This window comes from Lates calcarifer, linkage group LG7_1 (assembly GCF_001640805.2).
Source record: "Lates calcarifer isolate ASB-BC8 linkage group LG7_1, TLL_Latcal_v3, whole genome shotgun sequence".
NCBI lineage: Eukaryota > Metazoa > Chordata > Actinopteri > Centropomidae > Lates > Lates calcarifer.
The window spans coordinates 12,572,957-12,593,293 of record NC_066839.1 but is presented as its reverse complement, the minus strand read 5'-3'; the positions used below and the strand labels follow the sequence as shown (position 1 = coordinate 12,593,293).

General features: G+C 40.1%; 1 protein-coding gene across 8 annotated transcripts in view; it reads right to left on the bottom strand.

Moving 5' to 3' along the window:
- The window catches only part of si:dkey-71h2.2 (low density lipoprotein receptor adapter protein 1), an 89,012-nt gene extending 69,336 nt beyond the window's left edge, over window positions 1–19,676 (bottom strand). For 2 of the 8 annotated variants that reach the window (XM_051071908.1, XM_051071907.1), the window contains exons 1-2: window positions 19,304–19,674; window positions 1,981–2,123 (exon numbers count right to left, since the gene is read on the bottom strand). In XM_051071908.1, the coding sequence (XP_050927865.1) occupies window positions 1,981–2,123; window positions 19,304–19,388 (228 nt within the window). In that variant the 5' untranslated portion in view covers window positions 19,389–19,674. Of the gene's footprint in view, window positions 1–1,980; window positions 2,124–19,303 lie in introns of all 8 variants that reach the window. The other 6 variants (XM_051071909.1, XM_018694435.2, XM_018694436.2 and 3 more) reach the window with 4 other exon arrangements.
- Window positions 19,677–20,337: the final 661 nt, after the last annotated feature.

Genomic DNA, 20,337 nt, shown 5'->3' with positions numbered 1-20,337 from the left:
AGAATGAGTGCTTGAGGTCGGGCTGGCAGCCACTGACTCCCCCTGCCGCTCTGCTCCATCTGGAGTTTCAGAAAATACAGCCACAGTGCTGAGCTTGTGGTCTGTGAGAGCGCCTGTTGACAACCACAGTGACCTCCTTACCATGAAATTAGCGAACAAATGAGGGCAGTTTAGTTTCACAACCTAATGATATCTGGCGAAGTGACTGCAGAGGGGAAAGAAAAAAGAAGGGGGAAATTGAGGGAAGTATTTTCATCATTCATTGAAAATTTATACATTCACCCTGCATGAGGACTCTTCCACTTTTTCAGGAGGTGAAATAAAGGCGAACGGCGGTGAGAGGCCACGGATGAAAAATAGTGGGATGTGTGCTTAAACGAGAAGTAGGGCTTCTCAAGGACAACAGGAACAGTGCCATGGCTTTCTGTTGGAGCATAAACACCCTGGAGACGGTGACAACGAACAGCACATTCTACTTAAACAGCACATCACTTGAAAGTATAAGAAACTAGGAAGGAAAGGGTGATGTGCCTCATGTAGGAAGTGCTAACAACCACATTCTTTGCTGTCATGTTATAAGTGTCGTGCCACAAGGCGAAAAAAAAAAAAAAACAATCTGTCAGCTTGAGATACGCCAAGTTCAGCCACTCTCTATACATTCGGTCCCTCTGCCTTGTCTTATCACTCCTGACTACAGCATGTCATAAATGGGAAAGTCACAAATGTATTCAGTCACCCCATTCAGGTTGATTGGTTTCCAAGGAAACAGACAGAGACAACTGAGTTTCTTTTTTCCGTCCTGGTACGAATCAATTGAATCTTAATCCCACCATTAGGTTCGGTTCAGTCTCTAATTGAGAAGTGGGGGGTTTGTGATTAGACTGCGTGTGCCAGGCCTTTCTTTCCGCAGAGAAAGCCTTCCAGCAGATTAGACATTTTCATTGTTGGCAGCATTCAGTGAATAGGTGAGCGTGTGTGTGTGTGTGTGCATGAAAGGAAGAATATATCATATAGGTTTGTGTGCAAAATATGCCGATAATTGGGGTTTTTGTATGTCTAGAGACTGGCTGGTTTATATGCAGCAGTTTATTTGCAGTTTTTCCAAAACAATCTTGTGAATTGTCAGGATTCTGAATCGACATGGAGAACCATGCTCAGAAATCCCCTGTGAGGCTCAGTGCTGTTAAGTAAACATCATATCACTGATTTGACTGCTGCGAACGTACAACTCCTTTAATCCTGGATTAGCAGCGATGATTATTATGCAGCCATACTGACCTTGATGTAAACATGACCTAACTATAAAGTACATGCCCGGAGAATTAGACAAAGCTGAGGGAATTCACCACTCATTATTTAGTTTTAAAGTAATTCCAGTGGGCAGTTTAGCAGTTTACTGAACAATTTCCCAATATCCACAAAAAAGATAGCACATTTTTATTGCTTCCTTAATTGTAAGAACAGCACACTAGAATCAATGAATACAAATTAGAATATTATGACAATAATTTCCTGACCATAAAAATACATTTGCTGACTTGAGAGAGTCCTCCTTTCATTGTTTTCATTGTAGTGGTTCCCCAAGTTGTACATACTGTAGATACAGTGCAACCATTTAGCAACTTCTATCCTGACAAAAACATCATCCTGGATCATCAGGATAGCATGGATAAAATCTAAATTTAACAACTATTCCCCTTTATGTCATTCAAATAATGTGCATTGCAGTTTGAGGCTGTAATTTCACAAATCCACAGGAGAATTTCTATAAAAAGCACCCCTAATTGAAATCTTCACAATGTCACTCTTGAAATTTCATGTTGCTAGTGAAGGTGCTGATCTCGCCGACAGAACATTGCTTGCAAATATCAGAATATGATAAAGAGTGCACAAGATTTGTCAAGCAGGGATTATAAATTTTCAGGGTAGAATACAGGCATTATAAAGTTATTTGAGTCAGAAAGGGGAGCAGTGACTCACAGTGGCAACAATTCTGCGAATGGCAGCTGAAGCCATGTCCTCTCCTTTAGGCTGGCCCACCAGTGTCATACCCAGGTACTTCACGTTGAACACCATCCCCTCCAGTAAAGTCTCCTTGGTGTCGGTCCAGTTCTCTGGCAGCTCTGATGAGACAAAAAGACAAGGCTTTGGTTACTGGTTATGTTATGCAGCTGAACAAAGATATACAGTATGATAAAAACAAGAATGGTTAGTATGAGCCTTATTAATTAAGAATCCTGAAAAATATCCAAACTAATGCAATTTTTTTGAATGCTTGCAAATGACAGATGAATGTGACATATCGTGTATAAATTTTAAAGTCTGTCCGAATCTGTGTCTTCATTGCATAGTTTGTTGAGCAGATTGTTTACAATGCTCGGCACAGACAGCATGTGAGCTGATGGAGTAAAATCACAGCTGAGCAGACAGTGGTGTGGATATACAGACTCAGACTTTACACAACTAATTTTTCATTGTGAATTTAAAGTGTCTCTCTGTTGGAGCAGTATGATTTTATTACACTTATGTAATAAAAGAAGTTTAAAAATGCATGTGCATTTGACAGTAAGAGTACAATAGTTTGATCATTTCTACTGAGTATTACATATGGTTATTTCAGATAAAGCAGATGGTATGATCATTTATTTTCTCTTCAGACATAGACTCCTGGACTGGCACAGCCATCCATAAATGAACCTCATATTCCAGGCAACTGTAAGATTGCATTTCTGAATTTGAATCCATCCTGCGCCCTTAAATCCACTGAGATTTGAGAGAGATTTGTTGCCATCTTTTACTAACTAAGAAGCTAGAATTTCTACAATAGAAAACAGTATGAATATTAGAAAAAAAATGTTGCTCAGACCAGAAAAACCCAGTATCAGCTGGGTTCTGAGAATGGCTACGATGTCCTGCTGTCGCTGTGATTTCCAACAAGTAGCACTGAGCTGTCCTCTAGCCAACTACTGTGAGCAGGGACGGGGACTGTGCCCATGCGGAAAGCTCAAAATATCTCTAAGAGACACCTGGACTTCCCGCAGAGGAGCATCAGGACAGAAATAACTTAACAAAAATATGCAGCAGAACACATTCTGTGATAAACTTAATGGAGCGATAAGTGAAACATGATCCACAGCATCTCAAAGCTTTCTTTTAACACCAAAGTCTGCTATGATAAAGAAAACCACAAAATAGCACAGAATAAAATATGAGCCTGAGATTGATAAAGAGTGTGAAAGGAAGAGCACGGAGAGAGAGAGAGAGAGAGAGAGAGAGAGAGAGAGAGAGAGAGAGAGAGAGAGAGAGAGAGAGAGAGAGAGAGAGAGAGAGATAGAACAGAAAGTGAAACAGAGATGCACATGCACACAATCATTGTCCAACACTCTACCGGGCTATACTGGCATCCAAACTCTCCACATGGGCTGAGCCATCTGTCACTGGCAGGCCCCATGCAGCTGTGAAGGGGAACAGCAGAGAACACCATCCCCGCTAACACCGCTTCCAACAACTCTGAATTATTAACTAATCTTCAGTCACACTGTGGGGGCTGCTTCAAAACCAGAGAGCATATTTGATGTTATTGCATTTGATTGCTTACACACATAGTGGATGGCACGGTTTGTTGCTTTTGACTGCTCTGGATGAGAGGTGCATGACAATTACGAGGAAGAGTCATGGATTTTGTCTAATGTGGAAGTTCAAAATCGAATACATTTGCTGCTCTGAGCCTTAAGGTTAACTACTGTTTGGGAATGGTTCTTTAATACACTATTGATCCATGGGGGTTTCAGTCTTTTGCACAAGAACACTCCAACAACACAAAGGCATAATGAGATAAGGGATAAAACACTGTCTCTGGAAAGTCACTTTAGTCTTGTATTTGTCTGAAGGATTTTAATGTTGATGCTGAACATCACACACAAATACAATTCCATTGTCTTGGACTGCAGAATTGTCAGCTGTGTATATTTGATAATAATGGCAAATAAAACCAAAATTATCTACATGGGTGTATAAGACATTTTCAACCAATACCACACTATAAACAGCTTCAGTTATTGCCAGAAATGACAGTAAATTCCTCATTAAACCAGTGACAGTCCAGTCTTGGCTTAGCAGTGTGCTTAGGGTTGTAGTAAGACTGGTGAGGCTGCTGACATTTAACTGGGACATCTGGCTCTAGCCTCAGTCTTTTAGCACTGTATCATCTCTGTAGCAAATGTGCATATATAAGGCCCTTTCACATGTTAAAACAAGTCCACTGGAAGCATTTTAAAGTCAGATGGAGACAAAGTTTTCAACCAACACGTGGAGGTAAGCGCTGCTCAGCTAACTAGCTATCAGTAGGTGGTAAAATGGCTAGAATGGACAGCCTATATAATATCAAACTTAGTTTGGGTCATCCCAAGCTGCAATACAGCAGCTCCTGGTCAAAAGCTTTATTGCGTGGTAGCGTTCTTTAAAATGTCACAGCACTACAAAGCTAAAGCACTACAGTCCATGTTGTGTCTTCACCAGGCTACACATGAATTATTAAAGAGCTTCATGTTGATGCTGCAGGGTTTCCAATATATTATCCCCCTAAAAGAGGAGCGCTTAAATTTTTAATAAATCCTGTGTGAGTCTACAGTGGGGCTAGGACTGATAAGAGTGACAGGAACAAGCGAAGAGAGACTAATTGGATTTTAACACGTTGAAGAAAATACTCTGGAGCACTAAGAAGAGGTGCCATTTGAAGTTTTTAGGAGGCCAGTGTGTACAGCTGCAATCTGTGCAAATGTGTGTGTGTGTGCGTGTGTGAGAGAGAGGAGAGTGTGTGTGTGTGCATCAGGGTGATCTAATTTAAAGGAGCACAAAACAAGATTAGGGAGGCTGGGGCCATGGTGGTGCACTGATGACGCTTGCATCTTTATTTAACTGATGGCTGGCAACACTTTCACACCTGGGCTGTTGCAGTAAGAGCACTGACTCCATTACATTCAAGGAATGCGTGCATTACAATGAAGGCACACAGCGATTTGATGACATTTTGCTGCACAGGCCCCCAAATGTATCCAAATAAAGTTCTAATTCTACTGCCCAGAGATGTTGAAGGCTGTGAAATATTCAACACTGTGTTGAACAAACAACTGACAAGTGCAGCATTTCACAGTAGCTAAGCTGACTTGGGGAAGAGCTGTTGTAGTATAATAGGTACCATGTGCTCTGCGCGCCTTCAGCTACATGCAGCGATCACCAGCTGTCTCTTCGAGCTCGGCGCTCAGTAATTTAATTTGCACTGAGAAGTCAAAATCGTACCCGGGTGAATTCTGCTCTGGCTAAACACCTACACCGATGGTTAATTAATAACACAAACAGAAGCGTGAAGATATGAACACAGGCACGATATAGCAAGAGAGGGCATATGCACAGGCATGCAGGGGGTCCACACACACACACACACACACACACACGGATACCATCATCTGAGTTAATTGCAAAAACTGTTGGAATAAGTGTTTGCTCCAGGGTCAAAATAACAAAAGTATTCCCCATTTTCCATTTCCCTACAGGTCAGTAAGTAGATGATGGTTTCTAAGGAAGTGTCACACTCCATCTTGGTTTGAATCCAGTGGAAAGAGTACAACAGCAATACATGTGGAAGGAAATGTTCGGCTTGCAGACACCCCCATCCTCCACATCCCCCTTAATATAATCTCATAGCCATACTGTTTTACTCATCTGATGGAACTTTGAATCTAGGACACCACCTTGACAGGGAAAATAGGCCGAACATTCAGGGAAGATAGTGGGCTGGGATACTGCGTATGTGTGGGAGGGGTGGGGGTGGGGGGTGTAACTGGTTTCCTGATTCTGCCTTGAGGGGGAACCAAGTAGAGCCAAGTCCTTCCTTTCCTACTATAACTCTTCTTGCCGTTTTCTTAATTCTAATTTCCCTACTCACGTCTGTACCTACACTTCTGTACCCTACAGAATTAAACAAAGGCTATCAATCACAGCTACAGTGAAAGCTACAGTTCAAATGTTGACAACATCAACAAGAAACAAAGACAGAGTCATGGCATCAAATAGAATGCGTTGCCAAGCAACCACAGGCTCCCTCACTAACAACCCAGCAGCAGCAGGGAGGCGGTACCTAGCAAATTATATTAGTGAACACTTTGGCCAGGCATCAAAACAAGTGTACAAACTGCATAAAGTGCTCAAATAACAGCAGAATTACCCTGCGCTCTGAACTGGAGCAGTACATAAAACTCCCACCTCTGGAGCTGAACATTAAACATCCCCTGTGTCCATCACCACCCCAGCTTTGACTTCCTTCTTCCCTTCACTGTTCTCTCACACACACACACACACACACACACAAACCTGGTGCAACAGGAATGTTACAGAGACAGTGAAGAATGTCCATCACAATTTCTTAAGGCCAAAGGGGGATGTCGTCATATTGCTTGTTTTGTCCAACCAAGACACCAGAACTGGAGGATTTCCAATTTACTATCACATAAAACTGAGAAGAGAAGCAAATCCTCTCAAATGACAAGCTGGAACATTTTTACATGAAAAATTACTTTAAATATTGAATGAATATCAAAGCAGTTGCTAATTATTTTGGTTCTAGTATGTGACATGGGGAATGGTAAAGTTGTTCCTGCTAAGCAAGTTGTCTGTGGTTTTTTTTTTTTATCTAATCATATATTTACATACACACCTGACGACGGCCCTGACACCTGACAGTGGGTTCTTTTCAAGAGAAAAGCAGAAACCAAAAATCTGTTTAAAAATCTAATGGTTTATAATGGGTGGTTTCTCCTCTTGTTCTTTTATTTTGATCATCAACTCCTGCACTGCCTTTTTTTCATTAGCTACATCATCACTGTTTTTTTTCAATTACAATATTCTTGAGAGCTTTGCAGAAGCTTTTTCTATAGAGGGATTTAATTGGACTCACACTTAATTTTCTCCTCACAAAAACTGTCAGAAAAAGACAAATGTAAGCAAAAACCAATAAAAGGCATGATTCAATCCTTGAGGGTCATAAAGGAATTGCGTTTTTGCCTACTTTTTAATTTTATTTTAAGCACCGTGGAGTCATCAAGCCTATTCCTTTAAGCTTTTATTTCACTTACACTGACAGAAAAGGTATCTCTGAAGTAAAATAATTCTGGTTCATGAATCAACTATTTGCCCTGGAGGTCACTGAATGAGTCAGTGCTGGTGTGGATCTTCCAACATAATCCTCTTTTCACCAAAACCTCTCATTAATTGCTTTCACTTCAAACATCCCTATCAGCTGTAAATCATAATGACGATGTGAGTTATCTAGTTATATGCATGGCTGAACAAATAGAGCTACTGTAAAGTGGAAGCTGATTAGGTCAGACTGGGAATATGAGGTAAGAAACATGAATTTGTGAACTGACTGACATTATGAGGTTTTGCTATCTTACAGCTCAAAATTATGAGGTGAAATAAAGATTATCTCAATGTAAAAAAACAAGTTTCAAGTTATTAACAGGTGGTTAAATGCTTTAAAAAGATACCACTCAATATCAGTCATTTTTACATAATGAAATTCAGCCTTCAATGTTAAGTGTGCCTGAAAGCATGAGAGATACAGCACATGTGATAAGCAAGAATTAAAAATGATTAACGAAAACACAATCACAACTTGATAAAAGACTCTCCTATAATGTCCTGAATGCTAATTGCCTTGGACTGCAGTTATTATGCAAAAACATAGGCCTCAACCTTCCCATCAGGAGCCGTCCTCCAAAGGCTCCATGAATCATTAATTAGAAAGGATCAAATTGATGTCCTCGGATACTGTACAGCAGTTTAAAAGCCTTATCTTCTTTACTCTAAGACGCATGTTTTGTCCTCAGAAGTGTCCAGAGAATGAAATGGGATTAGCACTGGGGTTATTTTGCGGGCAGGCATTATTGCATGCTGCAAATTAAAAGTCAGCAGAGACGTTTGGGTTTTGTTCCTGGATGACTTCCTGTACTCTATTTATAGCTGGCATCCCTCGGTGAAAACTGTACTAATATTTGCTCTGCAGACAGTGACAGTTAGGGTCCGCTTGGTGTGATGCCACACAGAAGGACTGAGCTAGATAAGCAGACAATGATTTTTCTTTTTCCAACACACCACATGGCCCAATTCCAGGATGCAGAATCCACAGAGTAAAGTGGCACCAGAACAACAACTGAAAACAGTACTCACTGTATTCTGGTACCTGTGTTTTTCCCAGAAAGTGTGTACTATATATCTAACTGGTACGAATGATACTCTACAATTATATCCTAATGTTTGAATGACTAGTAAGGTCAATACAAGACAGTTGTTTGTTCAACGGCTTAAAAGCTGCACTAATTTATATTTTTATATTAACAACTGATCAAATGACAATGTGGACTATAAAAAGGATCACTCATTGTGACAAACTCACAGATTAATCACCTAACACCTCACTTACCATCAGCTTTACTAAGCGTTTTTGTACCTTTAAACTCATTGTTTTGGCATCAACCAAAAAACCCCACTGTATGCTACCCACCCTGCACAAAAAGACAGACAGACAAAGTTAGTCCCAGCTGGTGAACATAAGATATTTTCCTCAAGGGTTGGTGGAGACCAAAACAGAGCTAAAAGGATGATGAACACTGGACTTAAAATAGTGAGAAAAAGCTTATATGAATATAGTTTGGTGCTGTCATATGAGTCTTTTAAGAGGGCACTGACAACCTGTTTTGCTGTTTGGGCTGTTTGGCAGATCAAGGACCTGAGGCCTATCCTCTGTTAAATAAGAGCTTTATTCAGACAAGTCCTGGGTAAAGCCATTTAAATGCTCATTTATCTGCTTAAATGTGTTCTAATTAATCAAACACATTATGGCAAGAGGAGAGATTATATATAGACTGTTTACAGTCTCCTGACAGTTATAGTTTATCATTGACTAAAGGGCATTAAATAGAGAGGTGACTTGCACAGTAAATGTCCATTGAAAGTGTCTTGGATCATTTTTATTGAGTGACTCAGCAGCTACTGCTTGTCTATGCCTGACATGTAGGCTGCTGCTGTCTGTTAAATTAATACTTCAGAGATTCCCATTTAAGTCTGAAGCACCAAGATCAATTTTTCTGCCCAAATAACCTGAATGCACCTTCTTACTTTAACATTTTAAGCTGTTTTTATAAGTAAAGCCAGGATTGCTGGTGACTAAATTGTTAAGAATGGGGAGAACAAGAGCAACACCTATATTATGAGGTACAGTAAAGTTCACTTGAGAAAAACATTTTCAGAATCATGCCATGATAACACAAGCACATTAACAATGCAGACACTTCCATACCAAAAGAAATCTTTCCTCAAGGCTATTTATTCATGAAGTATAACTGCTCAGCACCGTGGAAGGATTGTTTTCATTAGCAATTCAAACAGGGCATGATTTTCTCTTTGCTGATACAGATCTTTTCCCCCTGGAGTCTGCGGGCTCCTATTTCAACAACTTCATCAACTATAAATAGCTCCTTCAAAAGAAATCCATTCATGAAATAATAGGTTTATATTTAATATTTTGTTTTCTATTCAAGGATAAAGCTGTGAGAGAAAAAAAAGAATAAAGCAGGTTTCCAAATCCCCATCTTAAGCTGAGTGCTAGAAAAACAGCACTTTACTTGAGCAATCATTAGCTTCCCCATCCATTATCACACCAAAGAAAAACAAGTCACCTTTGAGAGCTGCTGATCTCATTTGAGACAGTGTATCTCTGTGCCCTGTTAATAGACAAGGGCTTCCCATAGGAATCCCCTCTAATGTGGTAGAGCACTTTAGACCTTTCCATGTGAGTGATGGATGCTAGCCTGACACAGCTGGATATCTCGGCTCAGGTCTCATGTCTCTGGAGTATCAGGATATTAAAGGAAGCAATCAATGTGAGTGCTTGAGCTATGCCTTATTATTCAACCTAAATAACAGTATACAGATTTTCTTGGTATATTTTTGTTTGAAATCAGTGTGCAAGTTAAAAGCTCCTGGGCTGGATTTGGCTTCAGAGGGAAGCAGGTACTGCGCATGCAAGGATTTGGTCTCAGAAGTGAGGGAGGTTGCAGTGCTTTTTTTCCAGTCCTGTGTTTTGCCTACAGTATTTCTCTCAAGCTGCACACTGGCCCTACAACCTCCAGAAATAAGATGGGACAACCTTTATACTGCCTAAGAGGCCTGACTCCTGGGATCTGATGAAAAATCAACTCTCATCTGGATTTTAGCATTTTAGCAGCAGGATAGTAAGGGAGCACTGTTTAGAGAGTTTTTTTTTTTTCAGTGAGTAAATCAAACTGAATCCGTAAATGTGGGTGAGACAGAAATAAAAGGAGGCATGTCCCTACAGTCCCTGGGGAAATTAGGCACTTGCATTCATGATATGGCCCTAGCTAAACCCAAAAGTATTTTTTTTCTGCAAAATATATGTAAATAATTGAAGGAAAAAAATTATAAGCAAAGAGCAGCAAGCACTTTTCTTAAAATTGCCAGCAGCTTTCAAGTTAATTGTCAGCTTCTGACTTCATAATTAACATTAAGATGATCAGTGGAATCGGTTAAAATCTATTTCATTTATATACATTTGAATGTTCACAGCTCATCTCAATTAGGTCTGACAACCGCAACACCAAAATAACTTGTCTTACAAGACAACCCCTATTGGTCTTTTCACTGCTTTTTTCTGACCAGAATAGAATGCACACTGTATTTCTATATAGCAATGAAATACAGAAGTTTTCCATTTTCACTTTGACAAGTGTAAGGTTATTTTTAGGAGCGGGTTCCTCAGCTCTTGGTGCTGAACTCAGATAGGGACGTGACGTGTCAGAAATGGTGAGGGGAGTTTGAATTTTTCAGAGGAACAGAGCATGGAGATGGGATTTAGCTCTCCAATGGAGGAGCAGGTTCAGCTGATATGCACGCGAGCGGCGCGCACACACACACACACACACACAAACACACACACAGAACAGAATAAGGCATCTGCAGTACTTAATCTCTCTCACACACATACACACAAATACACACACCCCAACAGAATAACAGTTAAAAACATGCGCAAAAACTCTTAGACCGGAGTGACAGCATATCCCATTTCACAGACAGTTGTCACAGACATCAAACAGAAAGAGGACTTAGATGTAAGGACTTCATTGTAGACACTACACAGGAGGCTCGATTGCGTGCATGTGTGTGTGTTGCTACAGTAGTGTGAACAAGCAACTCTCCCAAGATAGGGTCTCTCAGTTTCCTTGTTTTGCATAATTCACTACACCTCAGGCCAGGGAGTGCTCCTGGTGCTAAAAACACTCCAGAGAGACTGCACAGAGCAGCAGAATAATGAACAAAGACGCTAAATCCGTAGTTTGATTACACATGTAAGTATTAATGGAGGTGAAACAGGGCACCAGGCATGTATTTAGTTACACACTGTAGGACTGGCGGATGCCCTCATGTCTATTATTGTTAAACTGGCAGACAGAGATAGAAATGTAGGCTTTGAAATCCTTAAAAAAAAACATGAGTTACCACACATAGTTATTTACATCACAGTATATATACAATGGGCCATGAGAAAATGTTATCCACCTGCCATAATAAAACTCTTAAGGGACTGACTGAAAAAATCAATATAGAATATGATGTGGCGCTGTTTTTAATAACATGAGGCCAAGGCTTTAAAAATCAATATTTGTGGAGAGCAACAGTGAAGAAAATATACTCGCTGCTCAAATGTAACAGCCACAAGACAGCATGTGGAAAAGTGAAAAAAAAAATAAATAAATAATAATCCATTGCCATCATGAAAAATAAGATTCAATATATGAATACTGAGTTATTGGAGGATAGTTTTCAGTCTGATATACAAGGAATTCGATGTAATAGTTAACTGTCGATGCATTTTAAGAGACACTTGCTGTAACCTTCCCAAGAAAATGAAAAAATGGTTTTAAAAGATTCAACCAAACCCCTTGGCACATACGTACTGTGAAGGCAGCGTTAAAACACACACACACACCTTGTTTGATCGTTCACAAATCCTTATTTCAGTGTCTCAGCACAAACCCCTTTGTTTTGACAACAGAGAACGATAAAATCCCAACTGTTTGATGTATTCTCAGCTAAAACGTCCACCGTTATCCTTGAACCACGAGGAAGAATTAAGGTGAATCTCCTTGACACAGTTGGGATTTTAAGGTATTAATACATGAATGATAGTTGCAGAATAAAGGACAGATGGGCTCCCCACTAAGCTTTGATTAAACCCAGACCTACGATAGGAACAGAATGGGGCTTTATTAAATTTCAAAATACCCATGGCAACCGCAGGATTAAAACACAAGACGACAAGTGTGACAAGAGGAACAGTTAGTGTGGTGAAGCACTTGTCAACCCAGTGTGAGGCTGAATAGCACTGTTCACATCTGCCCAAACAAACCTGCTCGAAAACATGTTTGGTGTGACAACCGCCTAAATCCATTTAATACTCCATCTCTTCTTGACTGAGCAAAATACCAAAAAATGCTCCTTAGTAAACCTTAGTTAAACAGATAATAGATTCACACAGATGGGGTGATATTCATTTTCTGCAGCACAAAATATAAGATATTGAACAAGAAACTTCCATTAGGCCACTCTACAGCCATGCTCAGCATAATGTTTACCATGTTCATCATCTAAGTTTAGAGTGTTAGCATGCTAATACTGTTAATTGGCACTAAACACAAGGGGATCACCACAATTATTACAATTCATCCTGAGAGGGACATGAATGCCTAAACCAAGTGTCATGACCATGCAACAGTGGCCCTAGAGAGAAATTTAAGGGATCATCAAAGTGAGTAGGACTCATCCTCTGGGAAACATGAATGTCTGAATTAATAATAAACAGCATTTCATAGCAGTCTGTCCAATAGTTGTTTAAATATTTCAGCCTGGACCAAAGTGCTGCGTTGACCAACACACACTGCCATCCCCAGACTCTTGCTGCAAGGCTAAAAAGAGCACAAGTCAGACTCTGGGCACTTGGGTAATAGACATGCAAAATATTAGTAATCTTCCTAACTGAATACTGTATTAAAATCTAATCTCACAGACGCAAAATAATACCTAGTTAAGGAAACTATGATAAAAGAATGCATAAAGTTTCACAGAAATGAAACTAAGTGGGGGGGAGTCAAATAAGAAGCAAAAATAAAGTCTGTGTCAGAGCTGTCACTGATGTAGCTGTGCCTTTGACAGTAATCCAACTAATCACACTCATAGGGGGATTTAGCTCATGTAGTTCTCTTCTGACCAAAGTGGAGAGAGTCAAAAGGCCATGCACTCACACAAAAATCCTCTGAGTTATTATTCATGCATCTAAATAAAACTGCATTTGAACATCACGTTCGCTGTCATTTTTGCTCATTTCACATTCACTAAAAGGGAAATGGCTACAAAGTACATTTCAAAAGAGGAAAATACGACATTTGTTAAATCTAGTAAAGGCAAACTGTCTAATAATACAGTGTCTCAACCTTTTTATGTCACTCCTCTACTCTACAGAGGACTACAGAACACAAACTGAAACCAAATCCTGATTATCTTAACTTAAATTCAGCGATCCGATGCAAACTATACCTCACAATTTTAGCAAATGTGATCATTGAAATAAGAAATCCATTACAGGTTACTTTCCTCAAAGCATGCTCCATGAAAACGCATTAGCAGCATTTTATCATCTAATCTATCCCCAGTCTGCGACTGGTGAGACTGATGAGGCTATGAGGATGAATTATGCAGCATATAGGTGGGAAGTGTGCTCAGTTAAATCATCGAGTGATACAGTGAGGCTCAGCTATAAGAGCACATATTGGTTTAACTGGTTTAAAATGAAAAGTAACTTACTGGAAATAGTGGACCACCAGGATATGGTGGTACATATGGTTTAACAGTATTTTTGTGATTTTGTATTAATGTGGTTTTTAATTATTTACTTTTTAGTAAAGTAGCATTATATTTTTAGCATGCGTGTTTGTCCAACTGTAAACAGGGCACTGCTGTAAAAGGTCATATACTGTATGCTAATACAACCTTTCCTGTACACGTCATGTTGAATAAATTGAGGGCCTTGCCACTGAAAGCAATGCATTAAGGCAATGCATAGGCAAACTTGTAGTTCTAATGAAACCAGAGGAAACTGGAACACTGTTGCTGTTGATCATTTTAACTGGAATTTTCCACAACCTTGAGCACCACAAATACAGTTCCAGTCATCTCCTCTGCATCAGGGTAATGACAGAAATCACATCTCATGACATCAATAGGGGTAAGTGGGAAAATATGTCTCTTTGAAATAACTCTAAATGGGTTTCCCAGGCTACAGACGGATTAGATTTTGTACTCAATATCAAAACTGCATTGATGACACTTTAATGGTGCATCATAACACAAATCCAAATGCTCCATCAGCCCCCAATTATCAACCCCTCATCTTATTTATCACATTCAAAGCAAAAGGAATCCCCTGTAATTTGCTGCACACTCTAATCCCAGCCTTCACCCCCCTCTTTCACATTCCCTCCATCATTATTCCTCTATGTTCCCACCATTCCCTCTGCTCTCCCTCCTCCTCCTCCTTACTGGTACTGTATGCCCATGTCTCACGGGTTCTCGAGTTTTAACGAGCCACTGAGAGATAATTGCTCCTCGAGGGGCAGTGCTAACTGACACTACTGCCTCCTGCATGTCATTCAGTCAAGCTCCTTGTCAGCTTTAATAGAACCGCGGGCTGTACTCACTGCCAGAGTTCCCAACCAGTCGAACCTAATGACTGTTGAGTCCACTAATTTCACATCAAGATCTTCTCTTTGCCGCAAAGCAATACAAACTGCATGTTCTTTTCCTCACAGCAACAAAGCTTGAGGATGTAACAGAGGCACACTTGAGTTGTGTATTCAAGGACTAAATGAGGCTCATTATTTTCAGTTTTTTTCTTTGATACTGATCACACAGCTGTGCAGCAGAAGCAAAATGTTATATATTCATCGCAAAACAAGGCACATGACAAAAAAGGACACGCAGTCTTACTGGATACCAGTCAGTCTGTCTCAAAGCTACACAGTTTTAAACTGATGCAGACTGTACAGAATGGATGTCCTTGGTGCCAAGGGCAAGTGCGTGTGACTTCTGAGACTCAGAAAGGTCCCTACTGTTTCTACTGTACGTGACGTGATCCAAAGGGATGGCTTGTACTCCAGGCACATGCTGTGTCCTCGTCCGTACTGCCAGTGGCTTTGACCTCAACAGATGACAACAGACGGCCACGAGGGGCGATGGGGAAGCGCTGTACGTGTCAGTTTTCTGCTGGCTACAGAACTGAGGACTGGTTCCAGTACGTGTCCAGAAATAACTTATTTTATGTTAGTAAGACAGAAAACTAAATTATTCTGTTTTTCTTACTTGTAGAAAGAGTGCTAGTATAACTATAGAGCAAACAATCATGCTGGATTTTTACTTATTTATCATGCCGAATGTGTGCCCTATCTTGAGGTCATTTAAATACAGAAGAAGAGATTTGGTTGCACTAAATAGCTGTCACAAGCACTAATGGATTAGTCAGACTTGCACACTGTCAGTAGAATACAGTATTCCACACACACATCAGGAATGCCACTGCCATCATACAGAAAAGTACTTCAGAATTTAACGTGGTATTTCAATTTTGTTCAGTTTGTCAGGTTCAAATTTTGGGGGTGTGAATATCTTGTTTAAAAAAATAAGAGGTAACTATGCACAGAACTATGTTCATCAACAACAAATTTCATGAAAATCCAAGATTATTCTTAAGTCCTTTTCAGACATGAAATACAACAGATTACTTGCTTCATCTACCTGTGAAAGTGACAGTTTTTGGTTATTTAGACACAGGTGGCCAGCACAGCTTTATTCAGATTTAACAGGAGCTTTATGAAAAGAGCCACAATGTTTGCCCACTGTTTGGCGCCTGCTGCATGAGTGAGAGCAGTGACACTGCAGGAAAGCAATCTCTCACAGGCTGCATGAACAGTGCAATTCAAAAGTTATTTTGCAATTGAAGCCTTAAATTATGACTGTTGTGAGTGTGAGGGATACCTGCACCCAAGCACAAAATAACAAAATGTTAAGTTGGGACTCATTTAATATCTATTTGTGCACATGGTGTATGCATATTCATCACTTTATCCATGTGATATGCAAGAAAGAAGAATTTAGGCAGGGTGCGCTGGTCTGATTAATATTGTGGCTGTAGCCTGCTATTCCTGCTCTACATATACTCATTTTTGGACTGATTTGATATGAGAAGTGTCTTAAAATTGGCTCATTTACAATGTGTCCTGACTTATTAACCCACTTTTATTTTCTCTGTGCATAAAACATGATAATTAAGCCATCGGCTAATTACACTGCTCTTAATAGGGTAAATAAGACATGTAATCACTGTGCGTTTTACCTTGTACTGCTCCGGGCTTTATATTAATCTAACAGTATACAATTCAATTCTTTTGCTGTGTTGGATGTGCTGCAGAAATGTTACTTGGTGCAAACTTGCAAGACTGCATCATGACTTTTACATAAACTTGACCCAGGCACTCAGACTGACATGTAAAATTGCCATTAATGTAATGAGGTACATGTCTAAAAGGATCATTAACCAAAGTGCTGGTCAAGGGGAAAGTTCAGCCCTAACAGTGGCATTAGCAGAAAGGTCAAGGAGTAACCAAGTTAACTATGTCGGCACATTGAATTAAAAGCTATCCCTGGGTGCTTTTGAGTGGCACTGTCCCTTAAAAATGCAACATCCAAGTCACGCTCCAGTGCTTTTGTCTCGTCTCATCTTAACTCTTCAGTCTCATGTAAAATAAATCACTACTGCTAATATTTTAATACTGATAGTTTGGCATATTTAACACATGACCTCTAAGCAGAAACTCAAATGTCACGGTGGTAGTTGAAATTTATTATGATATTGATTTTCTGTCATATGACTAAGCCTCTACATAATCTCACTATCAAACAACTTGGAAAGCCACAGGTAATATACAGAATCTGTCCATAAATTAACTGTTTATTGGCATTAACTGTGGTTATTTAAATAAGGTGACTTCACACTCACATTATTTATGCAATTTCCTGCAGCCAGGAGACAGGACACAAATAATTCTTCACCTTTTTTTTCTAACTTTAATCACACCTAATTTGTGTGAATGTGCCAAGCAGCTGCAATGTTGCCTTATTTGCATTCCAACAGCCATCTTTGACGCATCGCCACATGCTGGCATACAGACGCTGTCCTCTCTCCAAATTGCCTGCTAAGTAGCTTGTGGACATCAGCAGTCACCCTGTCTGTCTGTACTGTTTTGTGACTGCTGTGTACACATTTTTCCAGCCTGATTCCTCTGGTGGCTCTCAAGGCACAAAGTGCCTCTGTCATCAGGAGCTAAAATCCAGCTGGAGTCTGCTCTGACTATATCATTCTGCTCTTTCTTCCCTCTCCTTCTGACACGAACAACAATAAGAGAAGAAAAAACACAATGCAGAGGCTCCTGCTAACAATGTGACACAGACAATGACTGTCCAGATAACATATCGACGGTTTGCTTGTCAGCTTTTGTCATCATAAAGTCGCCATGGTAATGATGGAGACATGGTGATGTTGGCGGTGTTGAGGAAATAATAACTACTCCCATCCATCAATGTTTGCACAAAAATTAAGATCCGAAGTTTGAGCCTAGCAGCCATCAACAGCCATCATCCCAAACCATTCAGGACAACCTGTCACTTAATGTTGACATCCTGTGAGAGAGAGAGTGAGAAACTAATGCATCTAAAACCATCAGAGAGAATCATTAATGCCCTAATCCAATGAGAAAACTTTTAAATCCCACAGACCTCCACTCAATACTCAATATTCAATAAATCATCTAGAACATTTCCTAGAGAGCGTGAAGAAACCGAGCACATCTTCCTGGCTGTGAAATTAATCAGTCATGTTTAATGAAAGCTGACATGGGCGGCTGATTATTCACTAAGCAGGAATTCAGGATGAGGCAAAATCAGCATGTTGACATTTATGGAAGCGAAAAGCTTGCAGGGCGATGAAGCTGCAGGGAGGAAGCGTTCAAGACAACACTTCACACATCAGTGAGACGGCAGCGCTGCAGGCAGCAACGCAGCCCCCTCACTCTCTGCCTGACACTGACGGTGTGACAGGGTTGTTGCTCTGACCCTTCGCTCAGCACCCACAACCTCCTGTACTTCACACTGTAGTAGTCCAGGAGCAATCTTACATCACTTGTATAATAATTTCTGAATAATGTGAAAACCTTGCCCACAATAAAGTACATGGTGTTGTATATCACTGAATGTCATTTGGATGTGGTTTGTCTGTCTATCTGTCTATCTATCTATCTATCTATCTATCCATCTATCTATCGTAAGTGTTTTTAATGAAAGTCTGCGTTAACTTAAATAACTATGTATTATATTACCTTGAATGTATTGCTTAAAAATGCACACATAAAGGATTTTTCAAGTATCAAGTATCATACTGTGAACTACTGATTGACTGATTCCTCCATTAAATGTCACAAAAAGAGAAAAATGCCCATCACAAGTTCTAACATGAGGTGATATCTTAGAATGTTTTAACCAATTAACCGTCTAAAACACAAAAATATGAATTTCAAACCAACATAGACCATAAAAATAAGCAAATCCTCACATTCAAGAAGCTATAATCAGGATATATTTGTCATATTTTGCTTGAGTAAACAATTAATCCACTTTAAAGACGTTTGCCAATCAATTTTTTGTGGCTCGACAACTCGATTATTAGACTAACTTTCAGTGTCACTTCTAATTAGCTAGTTCTAATTTATGCTAATAGGCTAGTTGTTTTGTTGAGGCACAGCCTGGCAGTAGGACTGGTCGTATGTCACTCAGAAGGAAGTGAAGTAAATTACAAGTGAGACTTAACAACATAATAAAACAGCTTGTAACTGTACAGCTTTGTGCACCACGGTATATCAGCTACATTTGGCCGCAAGACAAACAAAAGCTCTCCAGTAATAAAACACAACAGACCACTAGCTTACTTCGAACAGCCAGAGGCACACACTGTCCTCCTCTACCTCTCTCAGAGATAATACCACCTTTTGCTACATCGCCCCAAAAAATCCTTGCAACATTGTGTACCAAATCTGAACATTTAAACACACGCATTGTTCTTACTCACTTTCGTGCTTTGAAGTTCCCCATGTGTGCCGCGGAACTCCGGGGCTCTTGATAATCGCTCTTCCGGCGGATTTCAGGGCATCCATCCCGAGGTGTGTCTGCTCTCCGGCAGGTGGAGGATCCCCCAGTTTCCGGACCACAGGGAGGTAAATACAGCAGCGGCGAGCTGAGCTCGACGGCGTATGCGCCAAAGAGGAAAAGAGGGGGGGATAAAGGCGAAGTGAGAACCCGCTGATATTAAGTTACCACCCTCAGTCTCTCTCCTTTTCCCCTTCCCCACTGATAATGTGAGCAGCTGAGGTGAGCACATGCACCCACTGCACCGTTTCCAAAGTTAAGGGCGTGTCCTCCTAACCTTGGTGAGCTAGGACGCTTCCTCCAAAGTGCTCCAGTTTGAGGGAGCGACCTTAATGAAAAAATCACTACATACTTATTGCAGTGTGGACGACTTAAACTCACTAATGAGTTGATGGCTAATGAGCTTACAATTGCACTTTTTGTTCTCCTAGGATTTTCTGTGGTTTATTGACCTGTGGTTGATCCACTGCCAAGTTTTGCTCTTCTTATTCCCATAATGTGTTTAATATAGTATTTCAGTCAGCAGAAACAACACTCTAATTGTTGTTTTAACTAATGATAGAATTCAAATTACACATCTAGTTATGAATAAGGTCATTTCCCCCATCATCTCCAAAGGTTGGGCCACACTAATGAAATCTAAATGATCAAGTAGCAACCACTAAACTAGACAAAATTTCAAAGTAATGCATTAGTTTTTGTGTATGTTGGCGCCCTCTATTGACTATAACTGGTTATTGCAATTTTTGTATTTAGCCATCTTCACTTAACTGCACAACAGCATTGTGATGTTTTAATAAAATAAACTATAGATTAATGTAATTTAAATCAAGACAAGTACAGACAAAAGTGGTTCCCAGTGGTTCCCAACCTACGGGTCAGGATACCCACCAGGGGCCACAAGATGCTTAACAGGAGAGAAAAACAGACAAAACACATTTCCACACAGAATTATGT